The sequence below is a fragment of the Centruroides sculpturatus genome, unplaced genomic scaffold, assembly GCF_000671375.1.
Source record: "Centruroides sculpturatus isolate CEXI.00-Female unplaced genomic scaffold, Cexi_2.0 scaffold988, whole genome shotgun sequence".
Classification (NCBI taxonomy): domain Eukaryota; kingdom Metazoa; phylum Arthropoda; class Arachnida; order Scorpiones; family Buthidae; genus Centruroides; species Centruroides sculpturatus.
The window spans coordinates 262,415-286,203 of NW_019385206.1; the positions used below are offsets into that span (position 1 = coordinate 262,415).

The window sequence follows — 23,789 nt, forward strand, 5'->3', positions numbered from 1 at the left end:
CTATATAAAAGAAGGGTTTTTTGTTTGTATTTTCAGCATCATATCCTTTGTGTATATGCCACAATAACCGCAATGCCGGTAATGTTTACGGCCGGGGATGGCCCAGCGATTAAGGTGTCAGCCTACTACAGCGAGTGAAATGTCTGGTGGTGCTCAAATCGGTGGAGAGGAATAGGGGAAATTATCGGAAACTGGCCCCTATTTAGGTGTTACAAACGGGAAGAAAATTACGTGGCCAGCAGCCCTTTGGCGAAGTGCTTACCCACGACCAGTGTTTAGTGGTTACTTGTGGGCACGTGGGCATTTATTCAATTATTGATTATAGTAACACACAGCATTTTTGTGAACAATAACCTCACTCAACTATAAATCTAGTGAAGGGTATCAATAGACATTCCAATTCTAAACACCCATTTATAATTGTAAAAATTGCAAAGAATCTAGTTTTTCTAGTTTAGAGGGCTTTTTTAATGATACCCATTGTGGATTCGGCCAGGCCCACTATGGAGGCATCCAAGTGATGGACGAGAAACGACGGGCAGACGGGCCATGAACAATGGCACGTTAACATATGGGAAATAGGGTAATTACCTACGACCTCCATCAACAAGTGGCCCCAAACCAATCTCTAATAAAAAAACATTTTCCTCTAATAAAACTGTTTGATGTCAACACTGTGCATTGGGTTCACTAATTGAAATTTGTATGGGCCTTATGAAGCTATAACGCCCACTGGCCATAAAATTATTCCTGGGGTTTTCTGCCTGTTGGTATTTAATTCCCCAGCGTGGTATAATTGTACAACTTAATATAAAAATTACATCAATTACATTTGTCCAATGATAATTAAAATCACCCAAATTAGAAATTCGATTTTTATTGATGACAATAATTTTCTTAATAAAGAAAACTGATATCATTCAAAATAATAAATAAAATAAAATGATTTTTCTAAACATTTCGCGTATAAAATTACACTACTTTCAATTTGTTAAATATTTATTGAATAAATTTTAAAACAGGAAGGAAAATGAATTTGCTTGTGTTTGTTTTGTGCGTAAAGCAAAATCTCGGTAATCCGGCCGTGTTGGTTCCATATACGTCGGATTACCGAGATTGCAGTAAAGAAAAGACCCAGATTTTTTTTATTAACAAGGCTAATTACATTAAAATATAAATATATTTTTTCAATATTTTAAACGAAATTTCATACCAACGTCATCGATGAAAGTTCATATAATAAATGAATTATTATAAACGATAACAAAATATGATCCTTCTATTGTATAATGTAATAAATTTTATAATTAAAACTACATAAACAACAGAAACATGTAAATATTTTCTACAGTTGTTTATTATTAATTTCCATATAAAATGCAATCGGTTTGATTGTCAATTCCACATTCATTTTGTCTACGAAAATCGCCATTACATACTGCAGAAACTAAGTCGATATTAATAATAATAACTTAAATAATTACTTGTTCTGAAGGCAAAACGTAACCTTAAATTGTAATGAGTAATATCTAAGTTTTTAAATTTAGAGAAATTAAAATTAACGCTTCATATTGTTTAGAATTGTGATATCCGCGCTATACGAGTATCTTTCCTTGCAGACAATTTAATAGGAGTTATTAGTACAGGTATGGTTATTTTATTATTATTATTATTTGTAATTATTAAATATTACTTCAAATTGATTAAAGAATCGTTGAAGCAATGCATAAAACATTGGTTTGCAATGCTCTTCATTAATTGATGATTGCAATGCGCAGCAATTCTTTATCGGCTTCTTCTTCAATTGTTGTGTATTGTGTTGTAAAGATAAATATTCTTCAAGAATATATATATGGCATTTTAATTATTATTATGGTTTTAATTTATTTTCAGGAGACAACAATGATCCAGTCGAAAAGATTAATGCTTGTAACGGTATTATCAATTTTAATTTTTCAAATCGATGCCGAAGATCGTCTTAAACATTTCGGAGAAGCTAATAACATTGCAGCATTTTATACTATAAAAACGTATAAAAAAAGCGATAATGTTATACTCTCTCCTGTTGGTGTTGTTACGGAACTTGGTATGACTTATAAAACAAGCGGAGGAGCAACTCATCGAGACATGAGAAGGAACTTAGGCCTTAATGAAACTGGATTTCCTGATCAATTATTTGATCAAACACTTAACGATTTCATTTACACAATTAGTGAAAAGTCACGTAAACAGGCGTTTAATATTTCTAGTGCAATTTTCTCACAAACTAATTACCATATTCTTCCCAAATACAGAGATTTATTGAAGAATTATTACCACATTAATCTTATAGATGTTGATTTTGATAAACACAGCAAACAAGCCGTGGATACCATTAACGATTGGATTAAAAAACAAGAAAAAGGGAAATTTTCCAGCCTTATCAATGCTCTTTCGGGTGATACAAGAATGATTTACCTGAATACAATTTATAATAAGATGAGTTGGAAGAAACCATTTGAAAAAACAAAAAATGAAGCATTTTATATACAAGAACATTCTACAGTTAACTCACAAATGATGAGTGTTAATGGTACTTTTTCTTATGCATCATTTCCGGATAGAGGATACGAAGCTGTAGAACTGTTATACGAAGGAGATGATACCAGTATGGTAATTATATTACCGGACGAGAGCCTTAAATTTGATGCTCTACAGAAAGATATGAATGAAACTGAAATAAACGATATATTTTCGAATTTAGGACCAGCTAATCTATGCGTTAAATTACCAAAATTTAGTTACGAATCCGTCGAAGCTTTCGGCTCGTCAAATACGTATAAAAAGTATGCTAATTTTTCAGGAATTCATGGAGAAATGGATTTGTTAATAGCAGAATTCCCTTATAAAGCTGAGATTTCGGTAAACGAAAAAGAAACTGAAGTTAATGCCATAACGGCTCTTGGACTTGAACTTAAACCCGGTTTTAAAGAATATGGAGTGCCATACTTTAATGTTAATCAACCTTTTCTCTTCGTCATTCGAGATCGAAAAACAAATGCCATCATATTCATGGGACGTGTGAATAAGGTATAGTTTCTACTTTAATTCTTCAGAAAACTCTTTAACGAGGTTACATTTTACTACTGACTCTGTATAAATTTATACTAAATTTAATACATTTAATAATAAATAAATAAGAGTTTTTATGCTCAAAATAACTATGATGAAAGTGTCGTTTAATTAGGGAATGATGGAGAAGGGGTATAAAAAAAAATGGTCATTATTTCTGTTATCGTGTTCTATAGACAGATTTTTATAAATTCTAATGATTCATTTCACCCCTATAAAATGACCCGAATAACCCCGTACGAATTGCAGCGCGAGGAAAATCGGGTTTTTCTCCCTCTTCCCTGTATTTATGGATGTTAGTGTCTGGGGCACGATTGTGTTCATTCTATTTGAAGCTTAATAACTCCTATGCTTTTTGTCAGAAATTTCTGAAATTTTGCAGGGAGGTTTGTGTATTAGGGGGATTGACGCTGTTAAATTTTGGTGGTTAAAGGTAGAGGGGATGGAAAGATAATGGGTGATATTTGAAAATAATTCGTATTTCCTACTTGGCATAGAAATTGGCAGTGAACCAAAAATTTGATTGGCGTGTAAAGGTGAAATAGAATGAAAAAAATATGTAGTTTAAATCAACAATTTACTCGGGAATATATTATTTTCTTCGAAGAAAACGTTCGTCGTGACTTTTTAAAGTTCGTTTTAATAATTATTTTATCGAGAAGTTTTAAAATAATCTAAATAAATATCAGGAATTGTACTACAGTGCAACCTGTTAAATGTGACCACTGAAGGGGCCGAATCAAAGTGGTCACCTTACACAGGTTTCACTGAATTTTATATTTTCTTCTTTCATTAATTTCTTACAGCGATTGAACTAAGTTTAACCTTATTCTTTCTATATTTTCTTCGATATTTATTAAAAGTGAGAATGATTTAGTAGGATATGGTAACGCAACATCTTGATTTACGATACAGAAATCCCTTAAATGCAGAACCAGACACTCGCCTGCAATTATTGAAACTAAAATAAGAAAACCGTTGAAAAAATGCAACCACAGGTGCCTTATTAAACCTTTATACGCGATTTTATGTTATGTATTCCCACTTCTAGGCTCCCCCCGGTAACACTACTCCTAAACACTATTAACTTGTAAGACATAGGATAATTCTAAGAGGCACCACCAAAGAGATTGTAAAAAGGGTTCTGCGAGTCAAAAAGGTTGGGAACCGCTGATCTAGACTATAAAATAGTGAGTAACGTGTGTGGAATGGCACACATTCAGCAATATCCGAAGAGGTACGATTCAGAAGCGGTACCTCATCAAGGATTTAAAAAGAACGGCGAAATTCTCAACAATTTACTTGGAAAAAGTTATAATTCATCTAAATTATAATATATTTACGTAAGTATTACGAGATAAGGTGAACCTTGAATTTTAACTCGCCCATATACGTGGTTCACCTTCGCCTTCTCAGTAAGTATTCAATATTACAATTATAATTATATAAAATCTACATAACAAACAATTGATTGAAAAAGAAAATAATATTTTAACACCATCCCCAGCTTGGCCAATGGAAAAAGTACATCTTAGTGAGGCAAAGAGGGTCGAAACTATTAAAAAAATAATTGCACTATTAAACTGAATATTAAATAAACGAATAGGTGAATACGTAGAACAAAGGTTGGGCTTAAATTACGTCAATATAACTCATATTTCGAGAAAAATAACTCACTATTATTATTAATATACAGTGTAATTTATAAATGTGGGAACGCCCTATAATTATGACAGAAGTGAAAGTTATGTGTACAAAAGTGAAATTTGACCTTCATTATCTTACCTCCCACTCGACCTTTAACCACCAAAATTTAATAGCATCAATCACTCTTACACGCGAATCTCTTTGCAAAGTTTCAGAAATTTTCGATAAAAAGCACAGGAGTTATTAAGCTTCAAACAGGATAAACAAAATTGTACCCCTATGATGATACATTCATATTGGCATCATCTATATAATTGAAAATAATAATAATATGTTTTGTTTGAAACTTGGAATGTTACACATAAAAAGATATCGGGCAGACAAGCTTTAAGGACAGGTGTAGATATAAAGACATGAAATTAGCAGTAGTTAATGCAACACCTCAAAACACGAGAGCCATTTTACAAGGATGTAGTGCGGATTTTGAAAAGAAATAAAGGAAAAGTAAGACGTACAGGGGGCAAGCCACTGCTAATTTGAGGCGGAGAGAATATATATTAATTTAAATAATTAAAGTTAAAGCACTAAACACTGTAACAATACAATTAACATTATCAACAATAGCAGGAAAACCTTCGATATAACGATATATAAAACGAAAGGAGGTAATAGGTTATTAATTAATTATAAATTAAAAATGAATTTCTATATACATATTTCTTTATAATAAAATATAATATCTGTCAATAAATGTTCCTGTATAGAATATGAAACGTGTGTGTTACATAACGTTCGATTTTTATAAGCAATTTTATAATTAATTCCATTTTAATATCTAACCTTGCGATTCCCAGTAGAAATATTGAGGAAATATCACTGACACAAATTACAATGACTGGATTTTCCCGTTTACAATGAGTATACGAATAACAATTGCTATATAAACATCGTATATAGGAACTTGTCTCTCAATAGGAAACTACCAACAGGTAAATTATACAATTTTTATTGTAATTACGTAGTATTTTATATAATTAATTATAATTATTGACTCTACAATTAAACTATTTTAGTAACGTAGACGATTTACTTTTTAATAAGAATAAATACTATATTCTCCTGTTTAGGATATTATAAATTAACGTGGATCAATAAATAACCAGCTGGGATAGCCAAACACGAATTAGTTTTTGGCTAGTTATTTATTGATCTAACCTTATAGAAAAACAGTTTGGCTATATTAAATCTTAATTATATTGTCGATCCATTATGTATAATCATTGCCCCACGTTTGTTTCTTTGTTTGTATAACACACACGGGCGATCTGCTGAGGGGTAATGCCTCCCGGAAGGTCTTTTATGGAAAACTGGCTCATATTTAGGTGTTACTAACGTAAAGAATACTCGGAAAACTCCACGAGGTCGGCTCGTTGGCTAGGCGCGAAACCTACGATCAACTGGTTCAGTGGATAAAACCACTGATAAGTGGTTTTATCCACTTATCAGTGGTCCACAGTAGACAAAACCTTTATTAATTCTATCTAAAGTAAATGTTAATCAATAGAATTATAACGTGGAATATTCATGTATATGTATATTAATTATTTGCAGATTGCAATGTACTGGAAACGGTCATCGCTTGTAATAGCGATATTTGCCTTATTCCTCCAAGTTGGCTCTCAAGAACGTCTTCAACACCTGGCGAAAGCCAATAATAAAGTCTGTTTTTCTCTACTGAAAACGTTTCCTGCCGAGAAAAATGCTTTCTTCTCACCTGTGAGCATCAACACGGCTCTAGCCATGGCTTATGGCGCTGCAAGAGGCAAAACGGCAGAACAAATGAGCCACGTTCTTCGATACAACGAAATCGGTGCCAACGAAGAAACCGTTCACCGAAACTTTGCTTCTCTAATTAATCTGTTAGACAACGGTTCCGACGAATATAAACTGAAGATTGCCAATGCCATTGTTTCTCAAAGTACTTATAAAATATTACCCGAATACAGAGAGTTATTGCAGCGCAATTACAAGGCACTTCTCAAAGAAGTCGACTTTGCTAGTAACAACGGACTAGCAAAGTCCGTTGTTACTAGCAATAATTGAAGAAATAAATAATTGGGTTAGTCAGAAAACCAACGGGAAAATCTCAAGCATGGTCCAGAGCCTCCCCCCTTTGACAAGAATGATCCTCTTGAATGCAATTTACTTCAAGGGAATATGGAAGAAAACTTTCGACGTCGATGCCACTAAAAACGAAACCTTTCTGAACTACGGAATCGAACGTGCCGCTGTTCCTATGATGAATATGAAGGAAACGTTTCCTTACGCAGATTTTGAAGACGAAGGCTTTCGGGCATTAGAATTACCCTACAAAGGGGAGGATATAGGCATGGTTATTTTGCTGCCAAATACAATGGATGGACTAAAGAAATTAGTAAATGAAATTAATGTCGATAAGCTAGAAGACATATTCTCAAATCTGACACCGAGGAAAGTAAATATTAAATTACCGAAATTCAAAATGGAAGATTTTAGAGAACTGAAACAGAGTTTTCAATCGTTAGGTATGCGAGATGCTTTTAATGGCGATGCAGATTTTTCGGGAATCAGCGGTAAGAGGGATTTGCACGTTTCAAATATTCTGCATAAGGCTGTGATTGAAGTAAACGAAGAAGGAAGCGAAGCTGCTGCTGCAACTGGTATATTCTTTATAGTGAGAAGTAGCTTAAACAGGAGCTTCACACCAAATTTCTTTGTCAATCGTCCCTTCTTGTTTTTTATACGTGATCGAAGGACAGATATGATCTTGTTCGCTGGACGAATTAATAAGTTATAATTTGTTTGTTTAAATATGCAATAAAATTTTTATATTTACAATATTTTATAAACTCATCAGCAATTTTCAAAATTCAGCTTTTTGCCATATGGCACCACGTAATGTTGCCAGATAAATTAAGCAATTCGTTGCTGTGTTCAACAGTGGATTTTTTGGATGTTCTCCCGGATATGTCAGGTCTGGTACCTCACCATTTGGTTTGGTTTGGTTTATTTACGGCAACGTGATACGTGGGTGGTCTGCCCTTCCAGTTAGACTTTCTATGGTAAACTAGCCCTATTTAGATGTTTACCAGAGAAGGATGCCTCCCTGGAGAACTTTGTATGAGAACATAGCATCTATTTATGTGTTATACGTATGAAAAGTCCCTGAAAATATGGGAAAGTGGCTTATCCGTTGGAGAGGCTCGAACCCATGACCATTTAAGTAATTTTATACACTCGACCACTGGTAAGTTCTTAATTCTTAAAAAGGTTGTATTGCGAACCGTATTGTTTAATTAAGCTACCGCTTTATACGCGTATGTTATACATGTAATTAATAAAATAATGTGACATTTGGTACTTTATGTTGTTTATTTTATAGTACAATTAAGGTTAAGTAGGTTATGCGTTATGTAATTTAGGGGCGGTTATGTGCGACAGTGTTATGAAGCGTGTCATTAATCATATTTACGCAAAATTCCCCCCCCCCCAAAAGGAGACAGATATCTGGCGCGATTCTACTGTAACAGGAAAAGTATGGTGTTCAGGGGAAACACATTCTTAATTTGAGATGGAGAGCATATATTTTAATTAACCTAAAGGATTGAATGAGTTAACGTTAACTAATACACGTATTGAGTTTATTTAAAATAATAATAATTAAAGGTTTTCTTGACGTTTGTAACATCTAAATAGGGGTCAGTATCCCGTAGAAAGTCCTCCTGGGAGACATCTCCACGTGTTGTATTGTCTTATTCCTGCGGTTTTCAACCGGGGGACTGCAACAACATACCGTTGCGCTAAATATAGTACCGAACAGCGCCGCAACAATTCGTACGTGTGTTACTAAAAGTACGTAAGGAAAAATAACTTTATATTGTAGAAGAATTAGTATTACCGCAAAAAATCGCGCCACTTCCTTTTTCGACCGACGTTAATCGGGGCCTCCGGGCCCTACGATTTTTATATCTGGTCTTGATTGTCATAATCCTAACTTCGTTCTCGAGAATAACGAAGTACAGGCGGACAGACGGATGACAGTCGAAAGGGGTGTGTGGCTTTGCAATACGCCCTGCATATCTTATAATTATATATTATTTATAGCCATTTATTTATGTATTATAAATTTCAAGAATAAAACAATGAACTCGAATTAATGATTATAAATGTTATCAAGAAATACTTAAAATTTTTCGAAATTATGGGCTTTGATGGCGGAGGTGGGAAATACACTTGCAACTGGACTTTCAATTTTTAGTGGTAAAAAGCTTGTTTTTATTCAGCAAGTGAGCTTCAAAAGGCTGATTTAATAAATGACTAAGATTGAGGCCTTATTCATTCACGTACTCAACTGTTTGAGGCCTTATTCATTTACTTATTATTTGAGGCCTTACTCATTCACGTACTCAACTATTTTGAGGCCTTATTTATTTACTTACTATTTGAGGCCTTATTCATTCACTTATTATTTGAGGCCTTACTCATTCACATACTCAACTATTTGAGGCCTTATTCATCTACTTACTATTTGAGGCCTTATTCATTCACTTACTATTTGAGGCCTTACTCATACACGTATTCACTTATTATTTGAGGCCTTACTCATTCACATACTCAACTATTTGAGGCCTTATTCATCTACTTACTATTTGAGGCCTTATTCATTCACTTACTATTTGAGGCCTTACTCATACACGTACTCAACTATTTGAGGCCTTACTGATTCACGTACTCAACTATTTGAGGCCTTATTCATTTACTTACTATTTGAGGCCTTATTCATTTACTTATTATTTGAGGCCTTACTCATTCACGTACTCAACTATTTGGGGCCTTAGTCATTCATGTACTCAACTATTTGGGGCCTTAGTAATTCACGTACTCAACTATTTGAGGCCGTGAATGAATAAGGCCTTAAATAGTTGAGTACGTGAATGACTAAGACCCCAAAAGGTTGAATAAATGAATTAATACTATTATTATATAAGAATAAATTATTTTAACATTCATAGCATTATGCTGGAAGCAAATTGCTTCAACAATGCAACTTCGGTGATTGTAATGCATTGTCCTAATTCGGCAATTACATTTTTCTTTAGTAGTTGCCTATAGAAGGAAGGAAAGAACGACGACAGGGAGGAAAGCTGAAGATGTAGCCTTACTCCGCCATGTTTAGTAACCCGGGTCAAAATCCATATAATAAAACTCTTTTCATTCAGAAAATCTAAAAAATTAATTTAATTTCAAATTCGGAATGGAAAGCTTTTTTTTTCTTTTAATGCGAGCGACTTTGTCGCGCGATTTAATCGCTTTCGGCATTGCTCATGCGCGGCCTAGTAAGATTAAAGAACATAATAAACGTTTAAATCTCGCTTAAGGCGCGAATTGGATGCAGCCAATCAGAAACGACTAAGATAGTTTGACGTCATTTTCAAACAGCTCGGCGGATGAATACGAATGAAGCGAGAATCGCGTGGAAGTCACGTGATTACGTGCGGCGGAATCGCCATTCTAACAGCTAAAAAGATGGATATCGCCATCGGTTTATTGTTTTTATCGTTTATTCTTATCTTTATGCTTTATCATTTCGTTCATCGAGAATTCCCCACTAAATTGCATACTCCTATTCATTTTTTTATTCGATGTATTCATCCGCTGAATCCATTTTCTAGAAAATGACGTCAAATCATTTTATTCGTTGCTGATTGGCTGCGTTTAAATCGCGCGACTAAATCGCTAAATCGCGCGACAAAATCGCCTAAATATTGCGTCAAAATCGCCTAAATCGCGAGAGAAATAAGGGAAAAATACTTATAAAACAATGAAAATTTTATAACCTTAATTAAACATTTGAAATATTTTGTTTATAATAAAATATATTTAGCATTTTCTAAAGATTTTAATCGAGTTTTGCGTTAATTAACACACGAAATAGTTCATTAATAATGCACAAATTACCTTAAAACTTAATAAATATGTAAAAAATATACTACAAAATAAAACAGAATATAAATGTGGGGTTTTTTTAAAGCCAGGGAATTCATTAGAACGTTTGTTGTGGTGAAATCTCCTGTAAAAATTGCATAAGAGTAAAGGTGGAGTAGGGAATAACACGCCTTATTTTGTAACAATTTACAAATATATTTTAATAATTTAAATATAGAAAGACGACACTTATATAAGAAGGAAATTAATCATAATTCTGCTGTTTTGTCACACATTAATTCAAAAAATAATAATAATAAATTCAATTCTATCGCGCTTGATGACTCATGGAATCTATTCAAAGTGTATTTTACAGATGAAATTCAACCCTCAAAATTTTATTAGGCATTAAACAGCTGGAAAAAGTACTTATAAAATTTCTAATATAACCAATAAAGGCTAATAACAAATAAAATCGTCATTAAGTCCGTCCCTACTCGAGATAGGCCTGTGACACTTGACCCTTTCTATCTCCCCATCTACTACACCTTTAAGCATCAAAATCTAATAGCAACAATGCCCCTGTTATACAAACCTCCCTGAAAAATTTCAGAAATTTTCGACAAAAGGCATTAAATATTTATGTGTAAGGACAATTGATTAAGTCATAGTTTAAATACAGAGTAGGTGAAAAGTAACTAGGCATTGAGAAATTGCTATAATTTCTACTATTTCTAAAGAAAAGACGATAAAAATTCCTTTTTATATATCTAATTAAATGGAAATATTTTTTTACTCCAAACTTTTAATGTAGCTATCAGAAAAATCCGCCAACGACACGTTTTTTTTCAGACCGTGATGTGGATAGACGAAGATTTTTTCTGTGCCTTTGCATCTAAACCTGTGCTCATTTTATCTTTGTATGACAATTCTTAACTGTTTTCGGAAAAATTGTGGTATGACGTCCCCTCACTGTTCGCCACTCTCTGCACAGAAATGACTGTTTTCAATATTTCATTGCCTGCAGCAATCTGCTCTCACTCCTGAACAGAAAAGTGGTCGGTCGTGTTTCGGTGCGGCTTGTCTCAATCACTGTCTACCCCACTGATGTAATAATTATAAAATTTCATTTATTGATGCCATGATGAACACGAACATTTCATTATGATTGTATTGTTATTATTATTATTACTATTATTGTTGTAAAAATTATAGCGATTTCTCAATGCCTACTTATTTTCCACCCATACTGTACGGTCACGGTTTTTTTTACACTTTCCGCCCTAACAGGGCTTTTCATCACGCTCATTGTGGGTTCGGCCATACTTATAATAAGGTAAGGACCAACCCCCAAAAATTCGTGGGGTGTTTGATCCACTCGAATACGTTTAAGCGTCCCAGAACCGTTCGAAATATGTCTGATGGTACCTACAAATAGCTACTGTACACTGAAATACAGCTTACACACATAAACAGGGTCCAGATAGGACGCCATTTAAAAACTAATTATTGTATTTGAATAGGAAACAAACAAAATGGCCGTTGTTTAGTAGTGGACGTTATCGGAGGTTGGAAGGAGATAGTCGATACACTACAAATAATAATTAAATTATCAAAATTAAATGGGGTTATTGTGCGTTATCAATATGCAGTTTGAACAAATTAGTAATTTTATTGATTAATTACCCTTGAAACATTTAAAATAACTTTCGAGTTAGCAATAGAGAAGTGAAAGTGGTGTGACAGGTTTCATAGCCTTATAAAAAAATGACATTTGACCTATATAATATGTAGGCCGTTACTACAGCTTACATTAACGTCACATACGTATTATATATCGTAGTAACGCCTATTCATTTTAGTTTTTATTGTTCCCCACCCATATTTCACTACCACAATACACTAATCTTGTGATATAATAATAAGAATTGGTGTTTTTTTCTGTATGTACGCATACTAGTGTTTGTGGGGGAACGATTATGTTCACCATTTGTAGCTTAATAACTCCTGTTCCTTTATGCCAAAATTTATGAAATTTGGCAGGGAGATTTATGTGTTAGTGTGAAATGTTTACAGAAATTTTCAAGAAAATCAGATCTTTGGTTCGAGAGATATGGCCCCCACTCCCGTAATATATCACGAACATATCTGAAGACTTACAAGTAATGCTAGCAATTATTAAGGATGAAAACGAATAAAGAATGCCCGGAAAATCCAGCAATTAACGTTACCAGCTTTTTTATAAATGATTTATTTTCCAAGGTGATGTAATTCTCTTCTGTGAACGGCAATTGTCTGCTTCATTACACCGCACGATATTCTCTTGTCTAAGTAAATTGCAAATGTCTAGTCGTAAATGAGGTCGAAGATGACATTAAAATATTTTCCGGTAAGAAGAAAAAATCGAAAATTATTTATATTAAAAATAAATATATACTTTTAATAATTCTAGAAATATTACGTAATTAATTTTCGTTGAAAATCTGTAACAATAAAGAACTTTGGTCTTTCATGTTATACAACGAGCGCAAACCGGAATTTAATATTAAATTTAACAAACAGGTTTAGTTAATTCTTAAAAATATAACAATAATATTATATTCCATTTAAAATGTAATTATATTTTGACATCATAGATTTTAATAAACAAAATGTTTTTTTTTCTGATTATTTTGCAATATTTTAAATGCAATTATCATCGGATTTCTTCACGAGTTCCTCTTATTCAGCCCTTTTACACGCCCTTATCACCTCTTCTCCCCTGTCTTGTTACTCGAGATATAACACACGATCTCCTTTTATCTCCCCACCCAATCGATCTTTAACCACCAAAATTTCACAGAATCAATACATCTAATACATAAATCTTACTGCAAAATTTCAGAAAATTTCGATAAAAAGCACAGGAGTTATTAAGCTTCAAACATGGTGAACAAAATCGTGTTTCCCCCCACACACACATACTAACGTCCATAAATACAACCCCGATAGCCATATTTATCCTCTATTATATATAAGTTTCCCTTAAAAAGATCTCCCGGAAGGCACCCCTAGGCAAATCCCCCAAGTATTACATTGCCATAACAAACAAACATAAAACTCTTTCTGGCTGTCACTAAGAAGGATGCGATTCCGTCTCCTCAGAGAGGTAGTCTAACAGCCTCTGCCATCTGGTCGTCAACACAACAATTAATAAAATTAAACGATTAAAATAAATTAGCCACTAAAATTTAATAGCATTAGATATCGACCCCATTGTGGATTTGGCCTAGCCCATAATGGACTTGCAATAAAAACACCTTTCTTACTGCCCACAGGGAAGAGAGAGAGTTAAAAAAATAAACAAAACAAAAGCGATATTCATTAAAATATATGATTAAATAGTTTAATTTATAGTAAATCATCTTATTTTTTAATCTCATATCAGCAACGTTTCCGTTTTTTATTTTATTTCTCAAGACCGGATGCAGAAGTCTTCCTTAAATTAAAAAAAATATATATTCTCAGAAACATTCTCACGCATCCTTATGTATAAATCGCATTTAATTACTTATTAATTAATTATTAAATACATCCTTCCACACCATAGAAAAGTACTGTGGTGGTTTCCACATACCAGCAACCCCCTAAAGACCACCCTTTCTTAAACTAATCCCGACTAATTTTTCTTTAGTGAGTCTTTATAGAATAAAGCTTTGAACAGAAACAATAAAAGAAATAAATTATTAAACAATAATAGGCGCGGTATTTAAATAGTATAATTTATAGGAGAGATTTCTTTCGTAACTGCATAATTAATTTTTCTCTTTCAATTCTTTTTTCTTGCTTCATTTACTACTTCCCGGTAATCAGGGTGGAAGTTACGTCACAATCTATCGACATCCGGTTCCGTGTCAACAGACAGGTTTTCCCACTTTTACTGAATAATTATATAAACCGCTGTGTTGCCTGTTACTGCGACACGACTGTTAAACAACACAGGTAAATTCTCAACCGTTTACTACTTAGAACTTATTTATTTTATTAAATACTTTAATGAATTATCGTGTAATTTTTTTATATTATAATTTTATCACTTATCACTTGTGATTTTTTTAACGTTATTTCTATACTTTTACAGAATATGTTTACCCTTAAACACTTCTCGCTATTAGTCTCTGCTCTGTTACTTATCGAAGTTGGAGCTCAACAGGATCTCAAACAATTATCCAAAGCTAACAATGACGTGGGTTTATCTCTTTTGAAGACATTTCCTCCCAATCAAAATGCCTTTTTCTCTCCCGTAAGCATTTACACAGCTTTAGGTATGGCTTACGGAGCAGCGAGAGGTGAAACGGCTCGACAGATGCAAAACGCTCTCGAATATAATAAAGCTGGATTGACGGACGAAAATATTCATCAATTCTTTCGATCTTTACAAGAATTCTTAAGTAAAAGTTCCGAAGAATACAGATTAGAAATGGCCAACGCAATCCTTACTCAAAGAGGCTACGACGTTGCAGATGAATATAAAGTATTACTACAGAACAATTTTCAGGCCCTTCACAAAGAAGTGGACTTCTCTGGAAACAGTAACCAGGCTGTGGGTGAAGTCAATAATTGGGTTAGCCAAAAAACTAACGGAAAAATCGCTAAATTACTCGATAGTTTATCTTCAGATACCAGAATGATTTTACTCAATGCAATTTATTTCAAGGGAACATGGAAGAAAACTTTTAACACCGATTCAACAAGAGATGCTCCATTCTTTAATAATGGAAACAATCAGATTTCCGTCCCCACAATGAAAATGAGTGAAGTATTTCCTTACGCTTCATTTCAAGGATTTCAAGCCTTAGAATTACCATACAAAGGTGAAGAAATTAGTATGGTTATCTTATTACCAGATAAATACGATGGATTGCAAGAATTAGAAAGTAGAATGGATGCGGATGAATTGAAAAACATCATTTCTGATTTGTATCCGATTAAAGTAGATATAAAGTTTCCTAAATTTAAAATGGAAGATTTTAAAGAATTAAAAGGAAGTTTAATTAATTTAGGAATGCGTGATGCTTTCAACGGTCGAGCAGATTTTTCGGGAATAAACGGAAAGAAAGATTTGTATATATCTAATGTTTTACATAAGGCTGTAATCGAAGTAAACGAAGAAGGAAGTGAAGCTGCTGCTGCTACTGGTATAATATTTTTATTAAAAAGTAGTTTTCCTATAGAGAGTATTCCGAAATTTCACGTGGATCATCCTTTCCTCTTCTTCATCCGAGATCGTAGAACTGATATGATTTTGTTCGCAGGGCGTGTAAACAGTTTGTAGTATCTTTTTTGTTTATCTAGTCGTATTATATTAATTATACTTGTATAATTCAACTCGTTATCAAATAAAATATTTTTAATCAGTATAATTAAACTGAATTTATAAAAGTAAAATGGTACTTCTAATTATTAGCTTGTTTTTCTTTTAGTTTTTAGTGAATTGTTCTAGAAATTATACAATAATTAAAGAGTATTTTGAATGAAAATATAACATAGTTTGAGGAAAATTATTTAAAATTATAATGTTATAATCAAGATCGTTTTATACTCACATTCAAGGACGTGGAATCGAACAATAAATTATAGTAATAAACGATCTTCTCTTTTAAAGATTACTTTATAATTAAGTTTCCTTACAGAAGAATGGAGAAGGTTATAATAAAATAAAATTAAATAAGAATAAAAATATAATAAAAATCAATGGTGCGTGCTTTAGTTTACGAGATTCAGTGGGTTCAAAGTGACAATTTTCAAGGCCGCTAACGTCAGTGCAGGCAGTTTTATTCTTTTTAAATCCTTTTTTTATGCCAGTGTGATAGCCTCAAGTGATCTTTCCCCCCGAAACAATATTATTGACTCAATTGGACTTAATTCCCAGCTCGTGTTCGGAAAGAAGACGAAATGTGCCTAGTGTTTAATTCATTTGTGAAAAATAAAACATCCGAAACCTTTATATACAAAACACTCATTCGATTTATTCGTTATTATTCCTATTTCTATTGAGGTTAACCTTACTTCAACAGTAACAATGAGTCATACGTAATAAGCAAAGTTCAACGTGACGGATATTCTTTCAATTCCTCTATTGTTCTCTTCACTATTAAACACAAAAACTTTACAAAGATTTGACATTTGAAAATTACTGAACTGTAAAATCCGTACGGTTCTAACATTATATTTAGTAAATTTTATATTAATTCAATAATTACTTGGCTCAATAACGTAGAATTTTATGAGTTTTCTTCACCTGTCTAATGCCTATGTATTATTTTAAATTTTAAAAAAATTATATACTTTTATACAATAATAATTTATTGTACAAAGGCTCATAAACTTAAAGAAATGTTTATATAAAAAAAACTTGTAATCTATAACGCAAAAATAATTNTAAACTATTCCGTGCCAGAAATTTTTACCCGTTTCGACAGGTGCCCGTCGAATGCAGGTGGCGGCCTAAGCAGTTTCCACTGTACATATAAATATAGTTTAATTGTAAATAAATTGTTTATTTCTGTTTAGTAATTCTAATAGGAAATTGTAAATAATACATCAGTATCTCGTGACTCATTCTTCTAGTGCAGTGTTTTTCAACCGGGGTGCCGCGGCACCGTAAGGTGCCACGGCGCCATGATTGGAGTGTCGCAAAGTTTAGAGTCTTTAGGCATTTTCTTGGAAATTTACTTAAGTGTAGTTCAAGATAACTCATTGTCAGTTCTATTTTGATACGAGATATCTAGTAAGCAAAGAAACTATGACTAATCACATGTTAATGTAACGTTCTACGCTACGTGTACGCGCGACTTGTCACGAGTTCGCCCAAACCACATTGCTTGGCCTTCACGTTCCCAGTCCCAGTACCAGGCCAACTACCAGAGAAGAACGACGTGGACACTTGTGTCTTGTATATACTTTAATAATATAATCTTATTTGATTTTTCATTTTTTCAAATTAGCGATATTATTTCTACAGTTACACAGGCAATTTCAAGCTTTAAACATCATTCCTTGTTATCAGCGAATACGCATTATGGAAATAGAAGCTAAAAAATATTTCAAACAATTAGCCAAAGCTAACAATGACGCGTGTTTATTCCTTTTGAAGACATTTCTTCACGGTCAAAATGCCTTTTTCTCTCCCGTAAACATCTACACAGCCTTAAGTCCGACTTGTGGAGCAAGAAGAGATAAAACGGGTTGAGAGACGAAAATATTCATAAATTCTTTCGATCTTTACAAGGATTCTTAAGTAAAGGTTCCGAAGAGTACAGATTAGAAATGGCCAACGCCATCCTTACTCAAAGAGGCTACAACGTTGCAGATGAATATAAAGTATTGCTACAAAATAGTTTTCAGACCCTTCACAAAGAAGTAAACTTCTCTGGAAACAGTAACCAGGAACAAAACGAGGTCTTCTCCGAAGTTTCACGTGGATCATCCTTTCCTCTTCTTCATCCGAGATCGCATAACTGATGTGATTTTGTTCGCAGGTCGTGTAAACAGTTTGTAGTATATTTTCTTTATCTAGTCACATATAAATTACACATGTATAAAATGTTACTTATAACAATAGACTCGAGTTATTAGAATCTTAATATAATAAAATTTCAGATTTTTCTTTATAAAAACAGTTAAATATGCTGTAATATCCTGTTAGAACTATGTGCAAATGCCTTTTTTCAGTAGCAATCGTGAGGCAAACCTGTAATAAGGGAGTGAGGAAACACCTCCGAATAATAATAACAAATATCAGCTGTTTATTCGTAGACATGTAAAATTATCTTAGTTTAAGTAAACAATTAAAAAGTAACGATTCTTGTTATAATATACTTTAATTCTAATAGAATATTGTAAATAATACATAAACATCTCGTGACTCATTCTTCTTGTGTATTACATTGTAAGGTTCCCTTCCGTTGAGTTGTATTGATAACAAACGATTTTATCTCTGGATTTTATGCCTTTAAGCTTCATAAAAGACGAGAAGAAAGAATGTAAAGTACTTGCAATCTGAAATAAGAGATTAAATATATAAATTAAATTAAACAATAGTAGAAAATAATTTTATAAAGGATAGGGTAAATGGAAAATATTACTACTGTATTTTCTCGGATACACCAGAAAATCAGCGAAAATACAGTATAAAAATAGTTCAAATCAACAACGTTTATTGCTTTGTTATACTGTATTTTACGTATATTTATATATATTTAATAAATACAAACTCTGAACGGAATCCACTTTGTGACGGTGTAAACACCACCAATCGTCAAACATAAGGATACTTTTCCAAATCGTTTCATGAAATTTAGAATCTAGAAAGTAATAAGTATTGTGTTAGAAGAAATGTATATTGTAATAAAAATTACTAGCTTTACAGGTGTTAATTTTATGCCCAATGTGTTGATGATATTTGCTTAATTTATGGTACAAATATAATTTGAGCAGTAAAAATCAAGGAATATGTTTAAAAATCTTTTATATTTTTGATTATAGAATGGTAAAAACTTTAATTTTGAGGGTAAGGATGGGTTTTATAAAAAAAACTAAATAGTAATAACGAGTAAAATCGTCATTAACCCCGACCCTACTGGAGATACGAACGACACCCATTATCTCCTTATCCCCTCGACCTTCAATTACTAAAATTTAATATCATTGATCACCCTAATAAACAAACCTCCATGCAAAATTTCAGATATTTTCGTCAAAAAACACAAGAGTTATTAAGCTTTAAAGGGAGGGAACACAATCGTCTTCCCCCCTCCACACACAAACATCCATACATACAGAAATTACACCCTGAATTTTTTATGCATTTCTCGACTTATCACAGTGTCATAAGTACATAAATGCAAAAATCTTGAGGGGGGTCATTGTTTAGCAATTAAAACACTTTCCTCTATTATATGTAACAAAATTTTCTTCCTATACCGAATTGTTCGAAAAGCGAGACTTTCGAAAGTAAAAATGGAAATATTTAGAGGTGACCGTTGTTAAGAGGTTCGGCTATATTAGTGTTTTAATACATACTTTCAACTTTTTTTCTATACGTAATCTGCATACAGAAATTTGTCGGATGTCCTGAAAAGTGTTCTCCATCTACAAAATGAAATTATTTAGTATCTAGAATTATGAACACAATACATTAAGCATTGTATACTTACATTAAATGCAAAAGAACACAACAAGCAGGCAGCAATAATACATATAAAGGTAAACAAGATAAGTAATCCAAGTAATCCGAATCTGACTGGGTCATTTCTATCGTGTTGTAGGAATGTGTAGCACAGAAAACTTGTCAGTGAAGTGACAGCGAAATAAATAATCAAAGCAATATAATTGAATTTCGTATTCAGGTCATCAACGAATTTCCATAATTCTTCGTGACGATTCATAAGATTTTGTACTTTCAAATACACGTTTATATCGTTTACTCTGACTTCTGAAAAGTGTTGCGAGAGTTGTTGAAATTCCATTTCAATTATAATTAACACTACTAATGTCATTATTAAACCGAAGCCAACTAAACCATAGTTCAAAGTGCAGAATAATCCAAATTCAATAGTACAAAGCAAAGCTTCACCCCGAAACACTTCAGATTTTTCGACCGCCGGATAAAAGTAAAAGATATTTAAGATTTGAAAGCAAACCGATACAAAAAGAATTCCCAAAGAATAAATCATACAAAGATTATTTGTTAAAGAATATATTAAAACAATCTTCTCACGAATGTATTCGTTTCTTAATTTTATTCTTATATTAATTTTTTTATTCTTCAAAAATGTGAATATAAAAGCGCAAGAACCGCTTAGTAATAACAATGTAAATTTAATTAACGTGGCGTTACCTTTAACTACATTGTACCAACCGTTGCATGGTGCATTATTTCCGGAACTTGACATAATGTGACATAATAAAATTAAGCAATGACTCCAAAATATAAACTCGATAAGGTTTACGTACCTTCTTTTATATTTCGTATTGTTTATAATAAAAAAATCAGTGTTTAAGCAATAACAAGTTTGAAAAGGTTCTACTCCGTAGATTAACGCAGTTGTCCAAAATGGTCTCATTATGCAACTCATGCATATTGTATTACTTACAAACGAATCCATTTCTACAATATCTTGTTGTGTTTGACCAGAATACATCATCTACACATATACTATTGTCTTATTTTGGCTTTCGAGTTTTTCCTTATGTAAGAGCATTAAGAGAAGTGATCTAACAACCGAGTTATAGTGGCTCTTACTATTTATGGTTTTAATCATTTAGGTTTATAATACTAGCTTGATTTAATTGAATGAATAGTCAACATCTCTTGTATATTAATTAAATTCTTGTTATAAATAATAGCATTTAAGGTACGAAGAGTGTTTGCATTAGTTCAATTTAACGTACGTATAGTTGAAAATCACTTAAAATTACTTAAGATTTTCGTAATAAATTACAGAGCAATGTAAGTAATTCGTTTTGAATGAAGATTTCAATTAAGTACAGTAAATATTTACTCCCAAATTTAGTTGAGCCTAGATCGTGTGCATTATCAGTTTTAAGTTTTTAATATTTAATTACATGCTTCGAAAGTTTCCAAACCGTAAATCAAATCAGTTGTCCAACATGGTATTAATTAAGAAGCAACTGATACAGATTTCCTTGCTGTTGTAGTGAGTTTAACTATGTAAAATCGAACGAGTGACTCACTTTGCTCGTAATGTCATAAAAATTCACATGTACGTCTTCGCTATTCAAGACAAATGGCGAAATATTATTGAAGGAATGTTTATAACGCATTGACCATAATAATAAATTATCCATTAAAACGTTAGAAAATGTAAAAGTCTACTTAGTTTCATAATGGTAATGGCAGAATTTTCTTCTAAATGAGCATCAATTTTACAACATATTAAAATTTTATGAGGAAAATTTCAATAATGCTTCGTAAAATGCATACTTCACTTTGCTTTATTGCTTAAAATCGATTAAAATTACTAATTATAGATAATTGATCGTTTTAATAAATTGTTCGTATTTTCTAATATGCATTTTTCTTCTTTGGAAATATTTGTGATGGATAAAATGGTATCTTATAACATTTTCCATTAAAAATTATATAGAATTCCAGAAATGAGTTACATAACTTTCCTGGCAAAATAATTAAAAATTGTTTGTAGTACCAGTTATGAGATTTTATATGAAAATCTTTTATTATTAATAACACTTTGTTCGTGTATGGTTGACATTTAAATTAGACTAATCAGAAAGATATTTGACATTTTCTTTTGTTTACATTATATGTCGACTTATTGGTGTGGTACAACATCATTTTAGTTTGCCTGTGTGATATAAAAGATGAAATTACAATATATAACAGTAATATTATTATTAATGGTACAATCTTTTAGAATATTTTAATGTAATTTCTATACATATATCTATACGTAAGCGGATTTCTACACTTGTGAAGCACACGCGTAGATATTTCTATAAAATAAAATTAGCGTTGTAAACGAGGAATAAGCATTTGTGCACACACTTCAAATGTGTACTTAATAGAAAACGTGTGCAAATTGGATAGCCTTGAATCTGAATATCATACTGCTTGTGAGAAGCATCACAGACAGTTAGTGGTTAAACTACCCTGATTATCTATCTCCTTCAAGTTTTACATGTTCAGACTGGGACTCTGACAATTGAACAGTATCGCGTGCATCGGAAAGCTCTTTGCATAAGGTCTTGTAGAAATAAAATGTTGGTTGCTTGCAGCACCAAAAGTGCCATAGTGGTGAGTTTTGGTAGTTTTGGTACTAATTATATTTAACACAACTCTTTTCCGGACTACCAGAAATGTGTCCGTATAGCATTTGTATCAATTCGAAATGTGATATTTAAAATATTGTTTTACAGTCCAAATATTCCTTAAAAATCCTAACTGATATTTAACAATTTTCGTATCGAAATATATACACATGGCGTGCCGTCATTTGAAGCGGTGGAAGCGCCGCTTCCCTTGTATTTTCTAAAGTATAAATACATATTGCGCGATTATTTTCATATTTTAACGTATTTTGGATTAATTAAAATTTATATTTTATTATAACCGCATTATGTCTCTTATTACAAATTTCTATACTACATGTGAAAAAAACGAGAAGATTGCTGTTGTATATTCGAATATCGGTGGCGGAATGGAAGCGCTGTATTGTCGAAAAACCGGGTCAGCTCCCCAGCAGCCAGATTGTACGCATTCGCGCTTTACAGAGCACCAACATCATCCGGTTTAGCTGGTGGAAGCTACACACGTATAACGCTTCCAATGATTCTATTCAGCAACGGTTCTGGGCTGTTGGCCGCCCTTGCCCGATTACAGTCGACCCCCCTATATCACTGTTGATTATTCCGTTTTATATGAATTCCATGTTGTACGAGTCACTTAGATTTTACAAATACGTGTGCCAGGCTGTGAACTGCTCACGTATTTGTAAAATCTAAGTGACTCGTACAACATGGAATTCATATAAAACGGAATAATCAACAGTGTTATAGGAGGGTCGACTTGTACGTGAATCGCGAGTAGATTTATAACTTAACCAACCGATAGTAATTTATTGGTACGTTTTTATGATAATTCTGTATAGTTGACAGGAGTTTTAAAAAATTAAGCAATTAGGAATTAAGGACATAAATAAAATCCTGCCAAATGAGTCGAAATTTTACTTAAACAAAAGCTTAACCGAACCAATCTCTAGACAAGTACAGTGGGGACTGATTTCCTCGTAATATTTGAAGTAATAAAGACAGAATTTTTCCAGTTCTTATCCGGACAAAGCAACTCGTGCAGGGGCGAGAATGAAAAATCCCGATTACCACGAAAATGAAGATATCGAAATAATAGAAGAGATTGAGACAGATGTTAGAAAGACTAAGAGAAAAAAACAAAAAAAATTACGAAAACGACAGCAAAAAACAAAAGATCGATGGACCAACAGAGCAGACTAGAGGAGAAAAATCTTTATTTAATTTCAATCTATATA

The 23,789-nt window shown here is 32.7% G+C and overlaps 1 protein-coding gene and 1 pseudogene across 1 annotated transcript; both read left to right on the forward strand.

Moving 5' to 3' along the window:
• Nucleotides 1–1,902: 1,902 nt before the first annotated feature.
• On the forward strand, nt 1,903–3,075 carry LOC111636108 (leukocyte elastase inhibitor C-like). Its single transcript, XM_023381284.1, has one exon. The coding sequence runs from the start codon at nt 1,903–1,905 to the stop codon at nt 3,073–3,075; it is 1,173 nt and encodes a 390-aa protein (XP_023237052.1).
• Nucleotides 3,076–5,677: 2,602 nt separating this feature from the next.
• On the forward strand, nt 5,678–16,145 carry LOC111636109 (annotated as a pseudogene).
• Nucleotides 16,146–23,789: the final 7,644 nt, after the last annotated feature.